This window comes from Muscardinus avellanarius, assembly GCF_963383645.1.
Source record: "Muscardinus avellanarius genome assembly, chromosome: 10".
Classification (NCBI taxonomy): Eukaryota; Metazoa; Chordata; class Mammalia; order Rodentia; family Gliridae; genus Muscardinus; species Muscardinus avellanarius.
In genome coordinates, this window is record NC_137796.1 from 2914857 (window position 1) to 2932669 (window position 17813).

Here is a 17813-nt window from a genome sequence, read left to right on the forward strand (position 1 = left end):
GCTTTTTGAGCAAATTCAGCCCAGATGTAGCCAGCAGGCGCCTAACCTTGTGGCCCCCAGCGTGTCTCTGCTACTCCCGCCTGTCCTGTGCCCAGCAGGGCCAGGGTGGGGGCCTGGCCACATGCGGCCAGTACAAAACGAGTCTCCTGGCCCTCTCTGAGCGCTCTCCTCTCTCCGCAGGCCGCCGAGGCGCAGACATGGGGCTTAAGCTGTCCTGCCTGAAAGGTAAGGCCTGAGGCTCATTCCCGGGGTTTCTGGGGGGAAGCCCAGAGGGGAAGGGGAGGGAGAGGAGGCAGACCTAGGCCAAGGGGCCCTGCCGTAGGCCAAGTCCTGTACACAGTAGATGCTCTGGAAGTCCTTGGGTGGACCGTGAGCCCCGCTCCGAGCCTTCCTTCTACTGCCAATCAAGTGTTATGGAAGGTAACAAGACCCTCGCTCTCAGTTCTACCCTTGGAGGAAGGATCCCAGTACAGAAGAGTATAGAAGGAGGCCCCAGAGATGAAAACCAGAAAAAGGAGTCTGGAGAGAGGGAGGCTGGGAGAAGGAGCCAGGCATCCTCGGGGCCGGTACCTCCCAAAGTATCAGGACCTGTTGTCATCCAGATAGGAGGTCCTGTTGGTCAGCAGCTGGAGGAGGAAAGGCCAGAGGGGAAAATGTTTTAGAAGGACGCAAAATCAATGAGAGAAGCCGGGCGTGGTGGCGCATGCTTGTAATCCCAGCATTCGGGAGGCTGAGACCTGGAGGATCGCGGTTTGCCAACAGCCTCAGCTACTTAGTGAGGCCCTCTGCAACTCAGTGAGACCTGGTTTCAAAATAAATAATAAAAAATAGGGCTGGGGGTGTAGCTCAGAGGTTGAATGCCCCTGGGTATTCCCCTGTACCACACACACACACACACACACACACACACACACACACACACACAAATCAGTGAGGGGTGTGGGCCGTCTTGGAGGCAGCCCAGACCTCTGTTCTGATGTCTAGACTTTTTGTCCAGCATCAGCATGGCTCTTGGGCATCACTGACCAATTGGCCTGCACGGGGACCTCTTACCTGTGGCTGTCCCTCCTCTGCGGTCTGCCCTTGTGGCATGGCACCTCCTCACCCCTCATCTCCCAAGACACGCTCGGTTCCCGTGTGCGCCATGGCAGTGGTCTGGCTGCGGGGCTCCACGGCTGGCCGCAGCAGCCTCTGCCACCGCCCTCCCAGGGCTCAGCACCTCCACCTGAACCCTCCCCCTCTGAAGTCAGCCTGCATCCGCCCACTGAACGTCAGTTTCCTAGTCTGTAGAGTCAGGTCCACCAGGTGCACCGGGCACCCAACACCCCAGCCCCTGCTGCCGCCGCTGGCTTTATCATCACTGTCGTCAAAGTCACCGGCTGCACGGTCTTGCTCCAAGCAGCCTCGGGGGGGGGGGGGGTGGCTGAAATCTTAGGTACCTGATGCTGTTATCAAGCACAAAGGCGGAATTCCCTGGAAGGGGGGAGGGGAGGCACAGGAGAAATAAAACAAGCAGCTGGGAGGGTGCCCTGTGCTAGCAGACCACCCTTGAGGTCCCCGCTGCCAGGGGAATCAGCTCCAGCAGCGCATCTGATTGGCCCAACAAAAGCCTTGTGCCTGCCCCTCAGCCCAAGGGAGTAGACATGGCATCTTGATTGACAGCCCCCAAGACTGCTTGCAAAGGAAAGCGGGGGTTCCCTGGAGAGAACCGGGGTCTCATAGAAAGTGAGATGGGAGCCAGGCATGGGGACGCACGCTTGTAATCCCAGTACTTGGGAGGCTAAGACAGGAGGGCACAGGTTCAAGGCCAGCCTCAGCAATTTAGGAGACCCTAAGTTTCAAAGTAAACAATAAATTTCAAAGTAAACAATAAGCTGGGCGTGGTGGTTGTAATCCCAGTACTTGAGAGGCTGAGACAGGAGGATCACAGGCTCAGGGCCAGCCTCAGATACGTGGCAAGGCTCTCCACAACTTAGTGAGACCCTGTTTCAAAATAAAATTGGGCTGGGGTTGTAGCTCGGAGGTAGAATGCCCCTGGGTTCAATCTTCAGTGCCAAAAAAAAAGTTTGGTGCGATGCCAGAGACGCACAGTGAACCTGGGACGTCCCTGCGGGGCCTGGTTCCCGCTGACACTCCAGGCTGAGCCCGTGCAGCTTTAGTGAGGAGTGGAGGCTGGACTCGGGGCAACCATTGGTTGGGAGGTTTAGCCCCGAGTGAGTGTTCATTTCAGAGTAACTGTGGGCCTTCCCAGTGCCTGGCACAGAGTTGGCATCCAGGACTTTTGGTGTTGCTGGATTTTTTCTTTAATTATGATAGAATAGACATGACATGAAATTTATTATCTCAGTCATTACATACACAGTTCAGTGGCATTAAACACACACTGTTGTGTAGCCACTGCTACCATCCATCCCCAGAAAGAATAGCTCATCTTCCCAAGCTGAAACTGTACCCCTTATACACTGATTCCCAGCTTCCGGCCCCCAGCCCTGGACAGCCACCCTCCCGCTTTCCCCTCTATGAACTTGGCTGCTTCGGGTGGTCACGTAGGTGGACTGCACAAAGCACTCAATATTGTCCTTCTGTGTCCAGCACCCCTCACTTAGCATCATCTTCTGGGTCCACCCATGTTTCAGCATGTGTCTCTGCTTCACTTCTTACAGCTGAGTAATATTCCATCGTGTACATGACATTAGTCAGCTTTATGTTGCTGTGACAAAATCCCCAAGATAGATAACTGATAAAAGAAGAAAGGTTTGTCCTGGCTTGTGATTTTAGAAGTTTCAGCTCAGGAGGGAGAGAGAGAGAGAGAGGAGAGGAGAGGGGAGAGGAGTCAGGGTCCCGATATCCCCATCAGGGGCACGCACCCAGCGACCCAGCTTCCTCCAGTAGCCCCACCCACTGAAGGTTCTACCACCGCCCAGTTGCGCCAGGGCCTGGGCCTTTGAGAACATCCTAGACCCAGCCTCTACAACGGCAGGCCCCGTTGTGCTGACCCGTCATGTGCGGATGGACACAGGTAGTTTCTGCCTCTTGGTGGTTGAGTCGGGGTGGGCCGGGTGTCTTTGACCAAGGAGCGGCCCGAGGTATCCCTGGAGGTTTCCCTTCAGCCCGGGGCAGGAGCTCAACCTGAGATGTAGACCAAGATGCCTGAACCGGAAACGCACCCCACCCCCACCCCGCAGGGCTAAAAGCCCAGGCAGCAAGCTGGGGGGCGGGGGGGCCCTGGGGCCGGGAGCTTTTAAAAGTCTGCCCTCCGGGCCGCCAGAGTTGCTAAGTACTAAAGCGGGCACCTGCACGCCCAGCGGGGCTCATACAATTTTCATCACCGGCTCTGGTGCTGCGGCCTGTGCCCACCCTCCCCATCCCCCCGGCATCTGGGTGCAGCTGAGGGCACGGCCGGGAGGCAGAGGGTCCTCCATCCTGCTCTCAACCAAGACAGGCAAGGGACACGCCGACCCTCCTCAGCGTGGCCGGCTCCACTTTCCCGAGAGCGCAGAGCGCCTTCAGGCCCCTTACAGTGGCCCCGCGGGTGTGGCCTGTGCGGTCCCTGCGGGGCCTCTAGGAGAGCCCTGCGGCGCTGCGTTCTCCGGCAGCCCACTTGGAGCATACTTTAATATCCGGGCAAGATTCCGCCAAGAATTCCTCTCTGGCTTGTCTCCCACTTGTTGCTTTTGGAGATAATATCATGTGGAACGGCATGACCGTCTGATATTTAGTATTATTATTTCCTCGGGGTAAATGCTGGAGATCAGAATGCCCAGGCCAAATAATGATCCATGGCCAGGCGCCGTGACCACGCCTGTCGAGCACCTCCCAGTACTTGGGAGGCTGAGACAGGAGGATTGTGGGTTCGCAGCCCCCTCAGCTACTTAGACCCTCTGCAACTTAGTGAGACCCTGTTTCAAAATAAAGAATAAGATAGAGCTGGGGGTGTAGCTCGGAGGTAGAAAGCCCCTGGGTTTAATCCCCAGTACCACACACAAAATAATAATAATAATAATAATAATAATAATAATAATAGTAATAATAAAATGGCTGGGACTGATAAATAACATAATAAATAGCCCCTTCTTTCTGGGAGCCCAGCTTGGGTAACCCCTGCTCTGTGCCTTCTGTGTGATTGATTCATCCGTCCCCAGGATAGTCCCCGAATGTTGCCAGTTCTGGATGGGGACGCTGAGGCCCAGAGTGGTGGCGCCGGTGCCCCTGGGCTGCGGAGCCTCGACCGGCAGGGCTGGCCAACGACGCCTGCCTTCAGCTGCCGCGGTGGCCGCAGGCTCCAGTCCCTCTCTGTCTCCCTGTGGCTTCCTTCTTCCCTCTAAAGACACCTGTCCTGGGATGCAGGGCCCGCCTCTTCCAGGGTGATGGCACTTCAAAGCACTTAAGCTAATTAAAGCTGCGATTCGCCGTTTCTGGTAAGGCCAGGCTCACTGTGCGGCGTGGGCGCTGTCATCCCCCCTCCCTGGATGTCCCTGAGCACCCCGAGCTGCCCAGGCCCCGGGGCCGGGCACCCTTCTCTCCTGCTTCAGTCCCCCTCACCCTCCTCCCTTGGCTCTGAGGGGCACACCTGCCCGGGAAGGCAAAGCCCCCTCCCCGCTAGTGGGCGAGTGTCCAGTGTCCAGGGCTGCTGTGACGATTGGAACACACCGGGTGGGTTAAGACACAGGAATCTCTTCTCCTCCAGTTCTAGAGGCCCCGAGTCTGAGGCCAAGTGTCCAGGGCCACGCTCCCTCTTCAGGCCTGGGGGAAGCTCCTTCCCGCCTCTTCCAGCCCCGGTGGCCACCCTGCCTCTCCTCTCCATCCTAACCTCCCTCCCTTATTTGCAGTACTAGGGATTGAACCCAAGGGCCTTCTGCCTCTGAGTTCCACCCCCAGCCCTATTTTTTATTCTTCATTTTGAAACAGGGTCTCACTGAGTTGCGAAGGGCCTCACTAAGTAGCTGAGGCTGGCCTTGAGCCACGATCCTCCTGTCTCAGCCTCCTAAATGCTGGGATTACAAGTGTGCGCCACCACGCCCGGCTTCCTCTCCTCTTCTTATATGGACACTGGTCATGGGATAGAATGCCTCCCCCAAATCCGGAATGAGCTCACCACAAGATTCTTAACTAATTACATCTATAAAGACCTTATTCCCAAATAAGGTCACTATCTGAGGCCCTAGATTGATGTGAATTCTGGGGGACGCTACTCACTCCGCTCCAGACCCCTCCCCTCCGAGCCCGCTGCTGTGTGGACGGGGCCTGCTCCTCCTCCGTCTGCCGTCCATGCCAGGAGACGGGGCGTCGTGGGAGGGAGGTTTCAGCTGTGCAGAGACCCCCGTTTCTGAGCCCAGAGAGGGGCCCAGCGCCCCACCCAGCCCGGACGTACCCAAGCATCTCCCCGTCTGTCCTGCTGGGGCTGGCACGCTCCACCTGGAGATGGCACACAATCACCCTTACGCAGCCAGACGGCAAAGATGGCTTTTCAAATGGAGAAACTGAGGCACGGGGGAGCTCTCACCGGCTCAAGGCCATGTGGGGGCCGGGAGGGCCTTGGCTCAGGGTTCGGGTGGGGAGAGGCCTCGGGTCCCTGCTCCCTAAGCGTCCCCCTCCACAGGGTGACTGAGGAGCGGTTTTCTTGTGGGGACTCGGAAGTGTGGTGTTAGCGTCACTTGAGCTGACAGACCGGCCGTTCTCTCAGCACCCACTGGGTCAGCTGTCAGAAGCTGGGCCGTCCGTCTCAGTAACCCCGTCGAGCGGATCCCAGTGCCCACGCCAGCTTGAGAACCCGTGATGCAGTGGCTCCCAAGTCAGAGATCGGGGTTCAAACCCTGACCTGGCCCCGAAAGACCGCGGCCTGCACAACTCACTTCATGTGCCTGCGCCTCAGTTTCCCCACCTGTAAGGCGCAGCTTTGAGTGGTGCCTCTCCTGGGCACGCGCAGTCCTCGGGGCTCTGGGCTGGGCAGTGTCTCTGGTGCCCCTGAGCATGGGCGCTCTCAGGTATTTTATAGGAGGCTGTCTGTTGGGATTTGGCTGAGGTGTGGGGGTGTTCGTAGGTCTCTGTGGCTGAGCAGGAGCTGGGGAAGATGTGGGGTCGTGTGGGGTGATGGCAAACGTGGGGACCCACAGGGACAGACCAGAGCCTCGGACAGGCTCCCTGAGAGCTAGGACCCCACTGCCCTGCGCGTCGTCCAACTCCCTTCCCCTGGGGGCTCAGAGGCTTCCTTGTTCAGCTGGAGCCCAGGCAGGGGGTGATTGGTCGTGAGGACACCCTTTTTTTTTTTTTGCGGGGCTGGGGACGGAACCCAGAGGCATTTGACCTCTGAGCTACACCCCCTACCGATTTTTTTTTATTCTTTATTTGGAAACAGGGTCTCACTAAGTTGCAGAGGGCCTAAGTAGCTGAGGCTGTCCTCGAACCCCGATCCTCCAGTCTCAGCCTCCTGAATGCTGGGATTACAAGCATGTGCCACCACACCTAGCATGCCTGGCTCCTTTTTAGAAAAGTTTTTGAGACAGGATCTTGCTAAATAGCCCGGGCTGGCCTTGAACTTGCAGTCCTCCTGTCTCGGCCTCCATGAGTTTCAGCCTCCTGCCTCAGACCTCTGCGGAGGAGGGAGGAGCTGGAAGAGCTGAGTTCAGCTCAGAGTGGGATGGCTTTCACAGCCTGTCTCAAATGGGGGAGCAGATGTCGCTGGGTCGGGCCACCTCGTGCCCAGGGCAGAGCGGCAGCCTTCGGGGCTCACAGCAGGAAGAGAGGCTGGTGACCAGCGGGTGGGAGACCGCGCCCTCCCGGGATGCCTGGCTGGTCTCCCTGGCTTCCACTGCGAGGGCACCGTCCTGCTCAGCTCCTGGTTCTGCAGGGTCCGGCACCGTGCTGCCTGCCCAGCACACAGTAGGGACACCACCGTTGTGGAACACATATCTGCTGGACCTTCGCCAAGGTGGGAGATGCGCCCTGGAAAGGCCAGCACCAGGGAGAGCCCTTCCTCTTGCCTACTGCTCACCGGAGGAAACTGAGGCCGCCCAGCGGGGCCTGACAAGCCCGGCCCAGAGCCAGGTCTCCCAGACCCCAGCTTCTCCTTCATAACCTGAAACCTCCCCTCCCCAGACCTGCCGCGGGCCAGGGGCTCTGGAAGTGTTTATGGGCCAGGAGGTGGGTGGGTGTCCAGGAGATGGGGAGCAGGTGAGGGGCCGCCAGGGCTCCACCTGGCTCCTCCGCTGCCCCAGCAGCGTCTCCTGCGCCGCCCAGGACTCAGAAGTAAGGGCCGCCCTGACTGATGACCAGGCACCGGCCGGGGGACAGGCTTGCATCTCCTAGGATGCAATTGCTGCTTCCAGATTTTACTTTATTTTTTTTATTTATTTATATTTATTTATTTATTTATTTATTTATTTATTTTTGCGGGTCTGGGGATGGAACCCAGGGGTATTTGACCTCCGAGCTACAGCCCCTGCCCTATTTTTTATTCTTTATTTTGAAACCAGGTCTCACTGAGTTGCAGAGGGCCTCACCAAGTAGCTGAAGCTGTCCGCCTCCCGAATGCTGGGATTACACACGTGCGCCACCATGCCCAGCTCCAGATTTTATTTGGAAACCCCGCCTCCAGGGGACACCTGGACATGTCTGGAGACAGCAGAGTTGTCACAACTGGGAGCCCAGCAGGCTCCGGAGGCCAGGGCGCTGCTGCACACCCAGGGAGCACAGGACCGGGGCTGGAGGGGCCCAGGCCGAGGAAACCAGGCCCACACACGCAGTATTTGCCTGTCTGCCTCATTTTGCTTGGTTTTTGCAGTGCTGGGGATCAAACACAGGACCTTGTGCATGCTGGGCGCACATTCTAGCGCTGAGCCACACTCTAGCCCGAATTTTGCTGTTTCCTTTTTTTTTTTTTTTTTTTTTTTCAGTCCTGGGGATGGAATCCAGGGGCATTCTACCTCCAAGCAACAACTGCAGCCCTATTTTTATTCTTTATTTTGAAACAGGGTCTCACTGAGTTGCAGAGGGCCTCGCTAAGTAGCTGAGGCTGTCCACGAACCGCGATCCTCTGGTCTCAGCTTCCCAAATGCTGGGATTACAAGCGTGCGCCACCACGCCGCCGGCTCCTGCCGGTTCCTTTTGACTGCGCTCATAGCTGTCCTGGGAGAACGCCTACTTCTGTGTCTATTTTAGGGAAGAGTCGACTGAGGGCCGGGGATGGGAAATACCACCGAGAATGGCTACATAGGGCTGGACCGCGCCTTCTGAGCCCTGCCGTCTGCTTGTTCCGGCAGCCTCCTGGAGGGGCCGCCGTGGAGCCCAGCCCAGGGTGATGGGCTGGCCAGAGCAGGGGTGCACACCTCCACCCACCCAGAGCATCCCAGCCCCTTCGCTCCCCAGTTCTCTCTCCAGCAGCTCATCCTGACGCAAGCCGGGGCTTTCTCCTTAATTAAAAAGAGACTTAAAACACGCTCTGCTCTCCGACGGGCCTGGGCTGCTTTGGATAGGTAAGCCACAGAGCTGCCCAGCCTCATCCATAATGACACAAGGCTTTGCCTGTAATTGGAATTAAAAAAGAAAAAAAAGATCAAATGCATCTGGAACCCTCGGGGCATTGTCTTTTTTGAGTTTTAATTTTTTCCCAGTGCTGGGAATTGAACCCAGGGCCTTGCGTGCGCCAGGCAAGGGCTCTACCACCGAGCTGCGTCCTCAGCTTTTTATTTTCTTCTGAGACACAGCCTTGCTCACTTGCCCAGGCTGGCCTTGAACCTGCCTCACCCTCCTGAGTAGCAGGGATTACAGGTGCATTACACATGCACAGGCCTGTTGGGTTGTTTTTGAAAGACCTGCACTTAATCCAGATGCCGTCATCGCTGAGTGCTCGGTGCCAGCCCAGCCCCACCTTGGCCTGTGTTCTGCCCCAGGGCCTTGGCTTACACGGTGACTACCCAGCGCTCTCTCCTCTGCCCCTCCTGCTGCCCTTGGTCTGGCCCTGGGTCTGACCCAGACTCTAGTTTCTGAGGAGGGCGGAGTCAGCATCGAATCCTGTGTGACCCCGCGCAAGGCCCAGGGCCTCTCTGTGCCTCATTCTAACACCATCTGCCCTTGGGAGGACAAAGGGTGGGTCCCGCGGGGTGATCACACTGGCACAGTCTGGATTGCTGGGACCCTCCCCGTGATTTCTTTGGGGTCCTGTTTGTGTGGCTGGAGCAAGAGGTGGGGGAGCAAGGTGTGGGGTCACAGAGGACCAACCTGTTGAAATATTATCTTCATAGCCGGGCATAGTGGCGCAGCTTGTAATCCCAGCACTGGGGAGACTGAGACCGGAGGATTGTGGTTAGAGGACAGCCTCGGCTACTTAGTGAGGCCCTCTGCGACTCAGTGAGACCCTGTTTCAAAATAAAGAGTTAAAAATAGGGCTGGGGTTGTAGCTCAGAGGTAGAATTCCCCTGGGTTCCACCCCCAGTACCAAAATAATAATTAATAATAATAATAATAATAATAATAATAGAAAATATTATCTTTGCTGTGTTCCCCAGCACCTGGGACAGTGCCTAGTATACAGTAGGTGCATAATAAATGCTGGCTGTCTGGGCCAGACTCAGAGCTGGGGTGCACTTGCGCTGCAGAGGGTGACACAGCCGGGCCTAGCCGGGGGGAGCCCAGGCTGAGACTGTGACCCAGGCCTCCTTCCTCCTCCCCAGGTGGCGGCCATCCCAATACCAGGCCGCAGTGTCCCCTGAGTACCAGACAGGGCCAGGACTTTGCGTAGCACCTACACCAGCTGCATGGCCACAAGGGGCAACCAGCCTCTCCTGACCTGCACTGGGATGGCGGTCAGCAGGCGCTCAGTGTCGCCTGAATCGATGCCTGTGTGCCGAGGGCGGAACCCCCGGTGTCCATAAGAGCCGCTGTCTGTGGCGTGTGTGTCCTGCAAGCCGGCCCTGGGTCTTCTCACTGGCAAATGGGTTAACCATCTTGCACAATCGGAACGAAGACGGAAGCCGCCCTTAACCTCGGTACCCCTGACGTGGGCGCCGGCGTCCAGCCACTCGGGGCAGGGGGACGCCGAGGCCCAAGCAGGTAGAGCCAATGACCAGGTGGACTGGAGCCCGGGCGTGCCTCCAGGGTGCCCACTGCACGATGGGTCCCACAGGCTGGAGCCCTGCGTGTGTTAAGGTGCCTGGGAAGAGGGACAAGACTCCTGGAGCGCTATTCTTCAATTAGCCACTAGAGGGAGCCCGTGGACCGCAATTCCTGTGGGCCGTGATTCCTGCTCCCCGCCAGCACCTGCCCAGGCTGCTGCCGGGATCTGTTTGGCTTCTGTGTATCCTGGCAAAGGCATGAAAATTGCCTTTCCCCAGCCTAGGGCTCCAGGAAGAGTGTGGGGGTAGGACCTCGATGGTGAGCTAAGCAGCTTCTGAAGGATGAGAGGTGCGGGCTCACACAGAAGGGGCAAGGGGGTCCCAGCCCTGACAGCTGGCCTGCGTGGTCTCCACGACCTGCCTCTCATCTAAGCCGTGGCCGTGACCCTGGTGACCTCCTGGGCATGCGGTGCAGATGGACAGAGCCGGGAGGGAGCAGGTGCAGCCCAGAGCGGCTGGGAGGCTGCAAAGGGCTGGCTGCTCTGAGCGGAAGTGGCACCAGTCAGCCCCCAGCTCGGCCCCCACCTGGGCCCGGCCAGCGGCTCCGTGCCAGGTGTGCCAATCCTACCAGACTGGCCCTTGGCTCCTTTTTTTATTAATAGGTCTAGCTAAATTACTGGAGATCTCACTAAGTTGCTGAGGTGGACTTCAAACTTGTGATCCTATCTCAGCCTCCCAAGCACTGGGATTGCAGGCATGCGCCATCATGCCCAGCTGCCTGGCTCCGTTTTTACAGCGAGGGGAACAGGTTCAGAGAATAAAGCTACCCGTTCCCAGTGTCACCCTGGTTCAGAGTCCCCAGCCCAGCCCTAGAACTACCTGGGAGCTCCTTAGTCCTGCCCCTAGCAGAGCTCAGCCCCTGGGGGCAGGGCACAGGGGTGGGTGTTAAATTTCTGGTGGTGCTGGTGGCCGGCCAAGATGGCAGTAGAGCACAGGATGGGTTTTAGACGAAGCCTGTGGCCTCTGTCACAGGACACCTCCCTCACCGCCCCATGCCGCCCACCGCCCGCACAGGTCTGTTTGGCCAGGCTCTGCAGAGAGCATGCCTGCAACCTGGGCACCCAAGCACTCCGCAAAGCTGCCCTCCTAGAAGGCTTCCCAGCAAGCTCCCGTCCTTACCGGAGCCGTGGGGGCAGGCTGGAGCTCCAGCCCCACCCTCCCCCTGGGAAACACCTTCCACCCTCCCCCAGAAGGAGAGCACACAATTAACCAGCCAGTCCTGCCTCCGCCACCTGAGCTGCTCCTCTGGGGCTGCTCAGCCACCTCTGCTGCTAAGGACCGCAGCCCCCCAGGCTAGGGAGCTGCCGGAGCCCTGGCCCTCCTCCCGCTTCCATCCTCCCTCCTCCCCTGACCCCGCCTTCTTCTTCTTCCTCCCCTCCCTCCTCCCTCTTTTCCTCCCCCCCCACTCTGCCTTCTTCCTGTTCCCCTCCCTCCTCCCTCTGTACCAGTATTGGGAAATGACTTCAAAATGTTTTTGAAAATAGCTTTGGTATTAATGTGCCAGTATTAGGAAATGGTTTCAAAATGTATTTGAAAATAACTTTGGTACTAGAAAGCCAGTTTGGAGACAGGGCCGGCAGGGAGGGGCCCTGCAGAGCTCCAGGCAGCAAGGGTGGTTAGCGAGGATAGAGGAAGCCCAGGTCTTTTACATGTTTAAGGGCAGCAAACTTCCCCAAGGATGTGGGGGACGCCATGAGCCTTCGGGAGATCCCAGACAGGACAATCAATTAACACATTTTGGGGTGTAACAAAAGGCGTGGGGTCTGTGCGGGAGACAGGGCAGGTCTACAGGAAGGAATCCCAGCATCAAAAGACCTGCCCCGAGAAAGGGCAGAGAAAGGGCGGATCTAATCGGGTCAGAGGACTTGATATAAAAGGCTCTGGGTCCAAAAACCTCTGGCGACTTCCTTTCAAGTCACCCCACTGTGTCACCCTTTATGGCGCAGTGCTTTAAGCTGTGTTCTATCTTCCCATTTGTAGTAATAAACTTGCTTACAGCATAAGCGTTTGGGCTATTGTTTTCTACACATAGCTCAGAACAAGAACTCCTGGCCGCATATCTCACTGTAACAGTTCAGGAGCCCAACAGAGCCCCGGAAACAGTTCCGTTACACCTCTCCACCCACCTCTTCCTCCTCCTTCTCCCCCTTCCCCTCCCTCCTCTTTTCTTCCTCTTCCTCCTCCCCTTGACTCTTCCTTCTCCCCTTCCTTCTCCCTCTCCTCCCTCCTCTCTCCCCTCCCTCCTCCCCTCCCTCCTCCCCTCCCTCCTCCCCTCCCTCCTCTCTGCCTCCAGCCAGCAGAGGCACCAGCAGAGGACCCAAAGCTTCCAGATTAAGCACCGAGGGCTTTGTCCCCAGGCTCCAGGCCCTGTTAAAATGCACATGTGGGCCTTGCAGAGCCAGGCTTTCTGCCATTAGCATTTATGTTAGAGTCCTGGAGGAGAAAGGGGCTTGGCAGACTCAGATCCCAGAGCCTCTTTCTGCTGGGCGCTGGAAGCTCTGCAGGAGGGGCCCAAGGGAGGCTCCCGCCAAGGCCCTAGCAGGGGGTCCATTCCTCAGCCCCTGAACGCAGGGTCCTTGGCTGACTCCATGGAAAAGAATTTTAGCACGTACCAGTCAGAGACAGAGAGGCTTATTTAGGAAAGTAGGAAATACGCATTTCAGGAGGGTGCCGGCCATCTCAGGAGGGAGAGGGACATCTTGGGGAGTGCAGGGCTCTTTCCTCATAGGGGACTTTTGTGCGGGTGGGCTGCAGGTGAGGAAGCCCTCAGTCCGGTGGTCTTTAGGCGGTTTCTGGTGGCCTGGTCAACCTTAGGGTCCTCAGGCCAATGGAGGTCTTCATTATCTAACTGGCGATAGGCTGGCGAGTATACTAAATTATAGGGTTCTCAAAATATTTTGTTTTTCTTGTTAACAATGCACAGGGCAATTAGAGGTTTTTTCTTTCTTTCTTTTTTTTTTTTTTTTTTTTGGCAGTACTGGGGATGGAACCCAGGGGCATTCTACCTCCAACCTACACCCCCAGCCCTAAATTTTATTCTTTATTTTGAAACAGGGTCTCACTGAGTTGCAGAGGGCCTCACCAGCAGCTGAGGCTGTCCGCAAACCGCGGTCCTCCTGTCTCAGCCTCCCGAAGGCTGGGATTACAATCAAGCGCTACCATGCCCAGCTGTCAGCCCCTGGTTTTTAGAACCCCAGACTCAGTTCCGGTACAGACCCCAGCTCCGCCATGCCAGCTGTTCAACTGTGTGCTAGCTAGCTCTTGCCCTCTCTGGTCCGCTGCTTTCACATCTATGAAATGGGGTCAGGGAGGCACTGGCCCCCCACCAGCGGTCCCAGGAAGCTCGTTGGCCCTGATCCCTGCTCTGGGTGCTGTGTTAGAGCACTGTGGCTATGGAGTTTGCTGGAACCCAGGCTGGATGGGGGGGGGGGGGCTCCCAGCGGCCAGGGGGGGGGGTACCTGAGGGTCCCCAGAGGGAGAGAGCCTCTGTCTGTTAGAAATAAATTTCCATGAGCCAGGCGTGGTGGCACATATTGTAATCCCAGTCCTTGGGAGGCTGAAGCTGGAGGATCGCTGGTTCACAGCCAGCCTCAGCAACTTAGTGAGGCCCTCTGCAATTAGTGATATCCTGTTTCCAAATTAAAAATGAAACATGTCGTAGGACAGAGCCAGGAGGGCTCAGGCTGTGTCCTCGCGGGTCACAGCCCTGCTCCCTCTGACCTGTGACAGCACAGACAGCACTATGACAGCCAGAGAAGCTCCTCACGCCTTGGAGTCTAGGGTTTGTTGGGTGTTAAGGGTCAAAAGCGTCCCTACAATGTACACACCCAGGTCCCAGCCCAGCACCTCAGAACGTGGCTTTATTGGGAACAAGGCTGTAGTGAATGCTGTTAGCTAGGATGAGATTGTGCTAGAGTGGGTGGGTCTTTGGGATGACCGACATGCTTATAAAAAGGGAAACGGTCCCTGACCACACCCAGGGAGAAGGCCACAGAAAGAGGGGCCGAGGCAGGCTGAGGCTCCCCAGGCCCAGGAAGCCCCGGAGCAGCGGGGCTCTCTCTGCCCTCAGGCCCCCGGCCTCCACATCTTCATCTGGATTCCTGTCCCCAAACTGGGAGCTGCGTCATGGCCATCCCAGGAAAGCACGGCACAGGCTTTGCTGCATAGGCAAGAAGACGCCCACATGGCAGGTCTCAGTGTGCAGGCCCCCACCCCGAATCGTGTTGGAGATCCAAATTGACCACGGCTCACAGCAGACAGACTCTCCTCACAGACAGGTATCCCAGGGGCTCAGCGGGCGGCTCCCAGGAGCCCTGGAAGAGGCTTGGCTACACAAGGGCCAGAGAGGAGTTGAGACTTGTCCAGGGATAGCAGAACTCACGGCCCTCACAGAGCTGTCTGAGCTGGGGGGACCACTTAACCATCCCAAGCCTCGGGTTCCCCATCTGCAAAGTGGGGACGGAATGCCCCTCAGCCGGGCGTGCGGCGATGGTCTGGCAGGCGCTGACATCTGTCTGTCTGTCCTGTGTGGACTTGTGTGCCCGCCTTTCCAGGCTTTAAGATGTGTGTCAGCACCAGCGGCAGCCACGACGAGGCCCCGGTCCTGAGTGACAAAAACCTGGACGTACCCGACATCATCATCACACCGCCGACCCCCACCGGCATGGTGCTGCCCAGGGACTCCAGGCGGACAGGTGAGGCCGCGCTGCAGACACCGGCCCCTCCTGGGCCACGGCGTCCCGCCCCCTCGGGTTCATTACACAGTCGTCCTCAGACCTGCCAGCCCTCAGCAAGATGCCGCACACGTTAGGTCCTTAGCCAGAGAGCCGGCCACAGTGACAGGAGGGCCGGGCTCCCGCCAGCCGAGGTGATGACGGATGTGCCCTCCCACCAATAGGAGGGCCCGGGCCCCGTTCTGCTGGACAAGACAGGCCTGGGCCCAGGTCCTGGTAGCAGCTGGACCCTGGGCCTTCCTGACAGAACTCTGTGCAGGGAAGGGAGGGGTAGGAGCTTTCTCCCCATGGCAGGATGAGAGGGAGGGAGAGCCCTGATGGGCTCCCTGCCTGCCTCTGTGGATGCCCTGGGGACCGGGGAAGCAATGTTCACTTACTAAGCAGAGATGGATTGATGGCGCCCAGGCCGGCTGAGCCTCAGAGCCTGGGTGCTGATTGTAGCCGATGATTACAGCAGGGAGCCCTGAGCTGAGTGCAGCGAGCGGGCTTCCGCATTTAGTCCTCTCAGCGACTCTGCGTTAGGCATGGATATCACCCGCTTTACAGATGGGGAAACTGAGGCTCGGGGAGGTGGAGACACTGGCCGCGCAGCCAGTCTGTGGCAGAATCAGGCTTCAGGCCAAGGCAGCGTGATCTCAGGCTTGCCCGCAGACCCTGCGCTGGGCGTCTTCCTGCACAGGTCAGGCGTCGGGCTTTGTGATGCGGGTCCCACTGGGCACGGGCTGGGGCCGGCACTGGTGAGGCCGTGGCCTGTGAAGGTATGGCCCGTCCCGGCACTGAGAGGCTGTTCCAGGTCTGCTGAGTGTGGGTCTTCAGCACGGCCATGCTGGGAGGTGGTCAGAGCGTTGGGGTCATCTCCCTGGGAAGGACTACGGCAGTGCCCAGGACTCCAGCACGCTTTATCCCTGACCTACGTCCCTAGACCCCTTTTTCTGAAATTTTTTGTTTTGAGACAGAGTCTTGCTAAGTTGCCCAGGCTGGCTTCAAACTCAAAATCCTCCCGTTTCAGCCTTCTGAGTTGCTGGGATTACAGCTACACGCCACTGCACCTAGCAATTTTTTTTCTTTATAAAGTTTCCAGCCGGCCAGGCGTGGTGGCACACACTTGTAATCCCAGCATTGGAGAGGCTAAGACAGGAGGATCGCAGTTCAAGGACAGCCTCAGCTACTTAGTGAGGCTCTTTGCAACTCAGCGAGACCCTGTTTCAATATAAAAAAATAAGAAATTGGGCTGGGAGTATAGCTCGGTGGTAGAATGCCCTTGGGTTCCATCCCCAGTACCACAAAAAAATAAAATTAAAAATATAAAGTTCCCAGCCTCGGGTATTTCATTACAGTGATGGAAAACAGACCAAAACAGTGGCCTGCGGGTGGAGCAGGCGGCACCCGGCACCTACATGACCCGCCTGGGGCTCTGTGGCTTTCTCCCGGCTTCTTAGCCTGACAGGCGCCTGAGATCCGCACTCAGCACCTCGGGAACAGCCTGTTAGCGCCCGGGACGCGCTGTGCTTTCCACACACCCTCATCAGCCTCCCAGCTCTGCCACACACTAGCCGCATGGCATGTCGGGAGCTCGGGCCCTGCCCAGAAGCTCTGAGGGAAGGCCCTGGCTGGGCGGGAGGGTCCACCCAGACGTTGCCCCCTCTTTCTCCTAGTCTGGCTGGATGAGACGGGGTCCTGCCCGGACGACGGAGAGATGGACCCCGAAGCCTGAGGAAGAGTCGCGGATGGTTCCTGCTCCGCTGCCCCCGGCTCCAGGTGTCCAGGACGTGGCCACTGGGGCAGGTGTGCCGGGCAGCAGATGGGGACCACAAACCTGACCTTGGGCCAGGACCGGCAGCATGGCGTGTCCCGAGCCCCAGCGCGTCATCAAGTGGGCCAGACGCCCGGCACCTCCGAGTACTCACTGACTCACTGACCTCGCGGAGCTGGAGGAGGACACCCTGCGTCCCCTGCAGCAGGGCGGCAGCGGCCACAGTGCCAAGGAGTGCCGTCCTTCAGACACACACACACCGGCAGAACCCCGGCGCTGGGGTCCCCACAAACAGGAACGTCTCAGAAGAGGAGCGGCCCCATTTTTTACAAATTGTCCTTCAGATGTTGAAACAATACCCAGAGTGATTTCTAATTTCTTTCTTTTTTTCTTTCTTTCTTTTGCATTGTAAATAAAATCCCGGGTAACAGACAGGGAATCTCACTTCTTGGGCAGCAAGAGGAGACAGGTAGAGAGTGGGGATAAGAGGTTCTGGGGCCTCTTGGAGTTCTTGCCACTGCGGCCGGCGGGGCTCAGCACGGTCAAGGGCATGGCTTTGAGGTCACTCAAAGTCTCAGTCAGGTCTCAGCTCCATCCCCATCAGCTATGGGGTCCAGGTTAGGTCTGTCTCTAGGATGACAGGAAAATTAGTTTTCCTTCTATCCTTTTTTTTTTTTTTCTTTTTTTGCGGTACTAGGGATGGAACCCAGGGCATTCTACCTCCTAGCTACATCCCCAGCCTTATTTTTTATTCTTTATTTTGAAACAGAGTCTCCCTGAATTTCAGAGGGCCTCACTAAGTAGCTGAGGCTGGCCGCGAACCGCGATCCTCCTGTCTCAGCCTCCCGAATGCTGGGATTGCAAGTGTGCGCCACCACGCCCGGCTCCCTTCTATCTTTGCTGTCGTTTGTTGGTTGGTACTGGAGATGGAACCCAGGGGCATTCTGTCTTCGAGCCACTCACCCCAGCCCAATTTTTATTTTTTTGTTTTGCGGTAGGGTCTTGCGAGTTTTCCCCGCGTCTCACAACATCGCTGAGACTGTCCTTGAACCTGCGATCCTCCTGTCTCAGCCTCCCAAGTACTGGTATTACAGGCATGCGCTACCACGCTCGGCTGGCAATATTCTTTTTAAAAGAACATCAAGCTCTTGGTCTCCCTGTGGGCTGCTCTGATCTTGACATGTGTGTTTGTGTCCTTTGCTGTGGCTTCTCCTGGGT

General features: G+C 57.5%; 1 protein-coding gene across 1 annotated transcript; it reads left to right on the forward strand.

Moving 5' to 3' along the window:
• Positions 1-197: 197 nt before the first annotated feature.
• LOC308268251 (uncharacterized protein C16orf74) lies at positions 198-16556 on the forward strand (the record flags this gene model as incomplete). The annotated part of the gene is made up of 3 exons (XM_080703373.1): positions 198-225; positions 14663-14803; positions 16498-16556. The coding sequence occupies 3 exons, from the start codon at positions 198-200 to the stop codon at positions 16554-16556; spliced, it is 228 nt and encodes a 75-aa protein (XP_080559499.1).
• Between the last annotated feature and the right edge of the window lie 1257 nt (positions 16557-17813).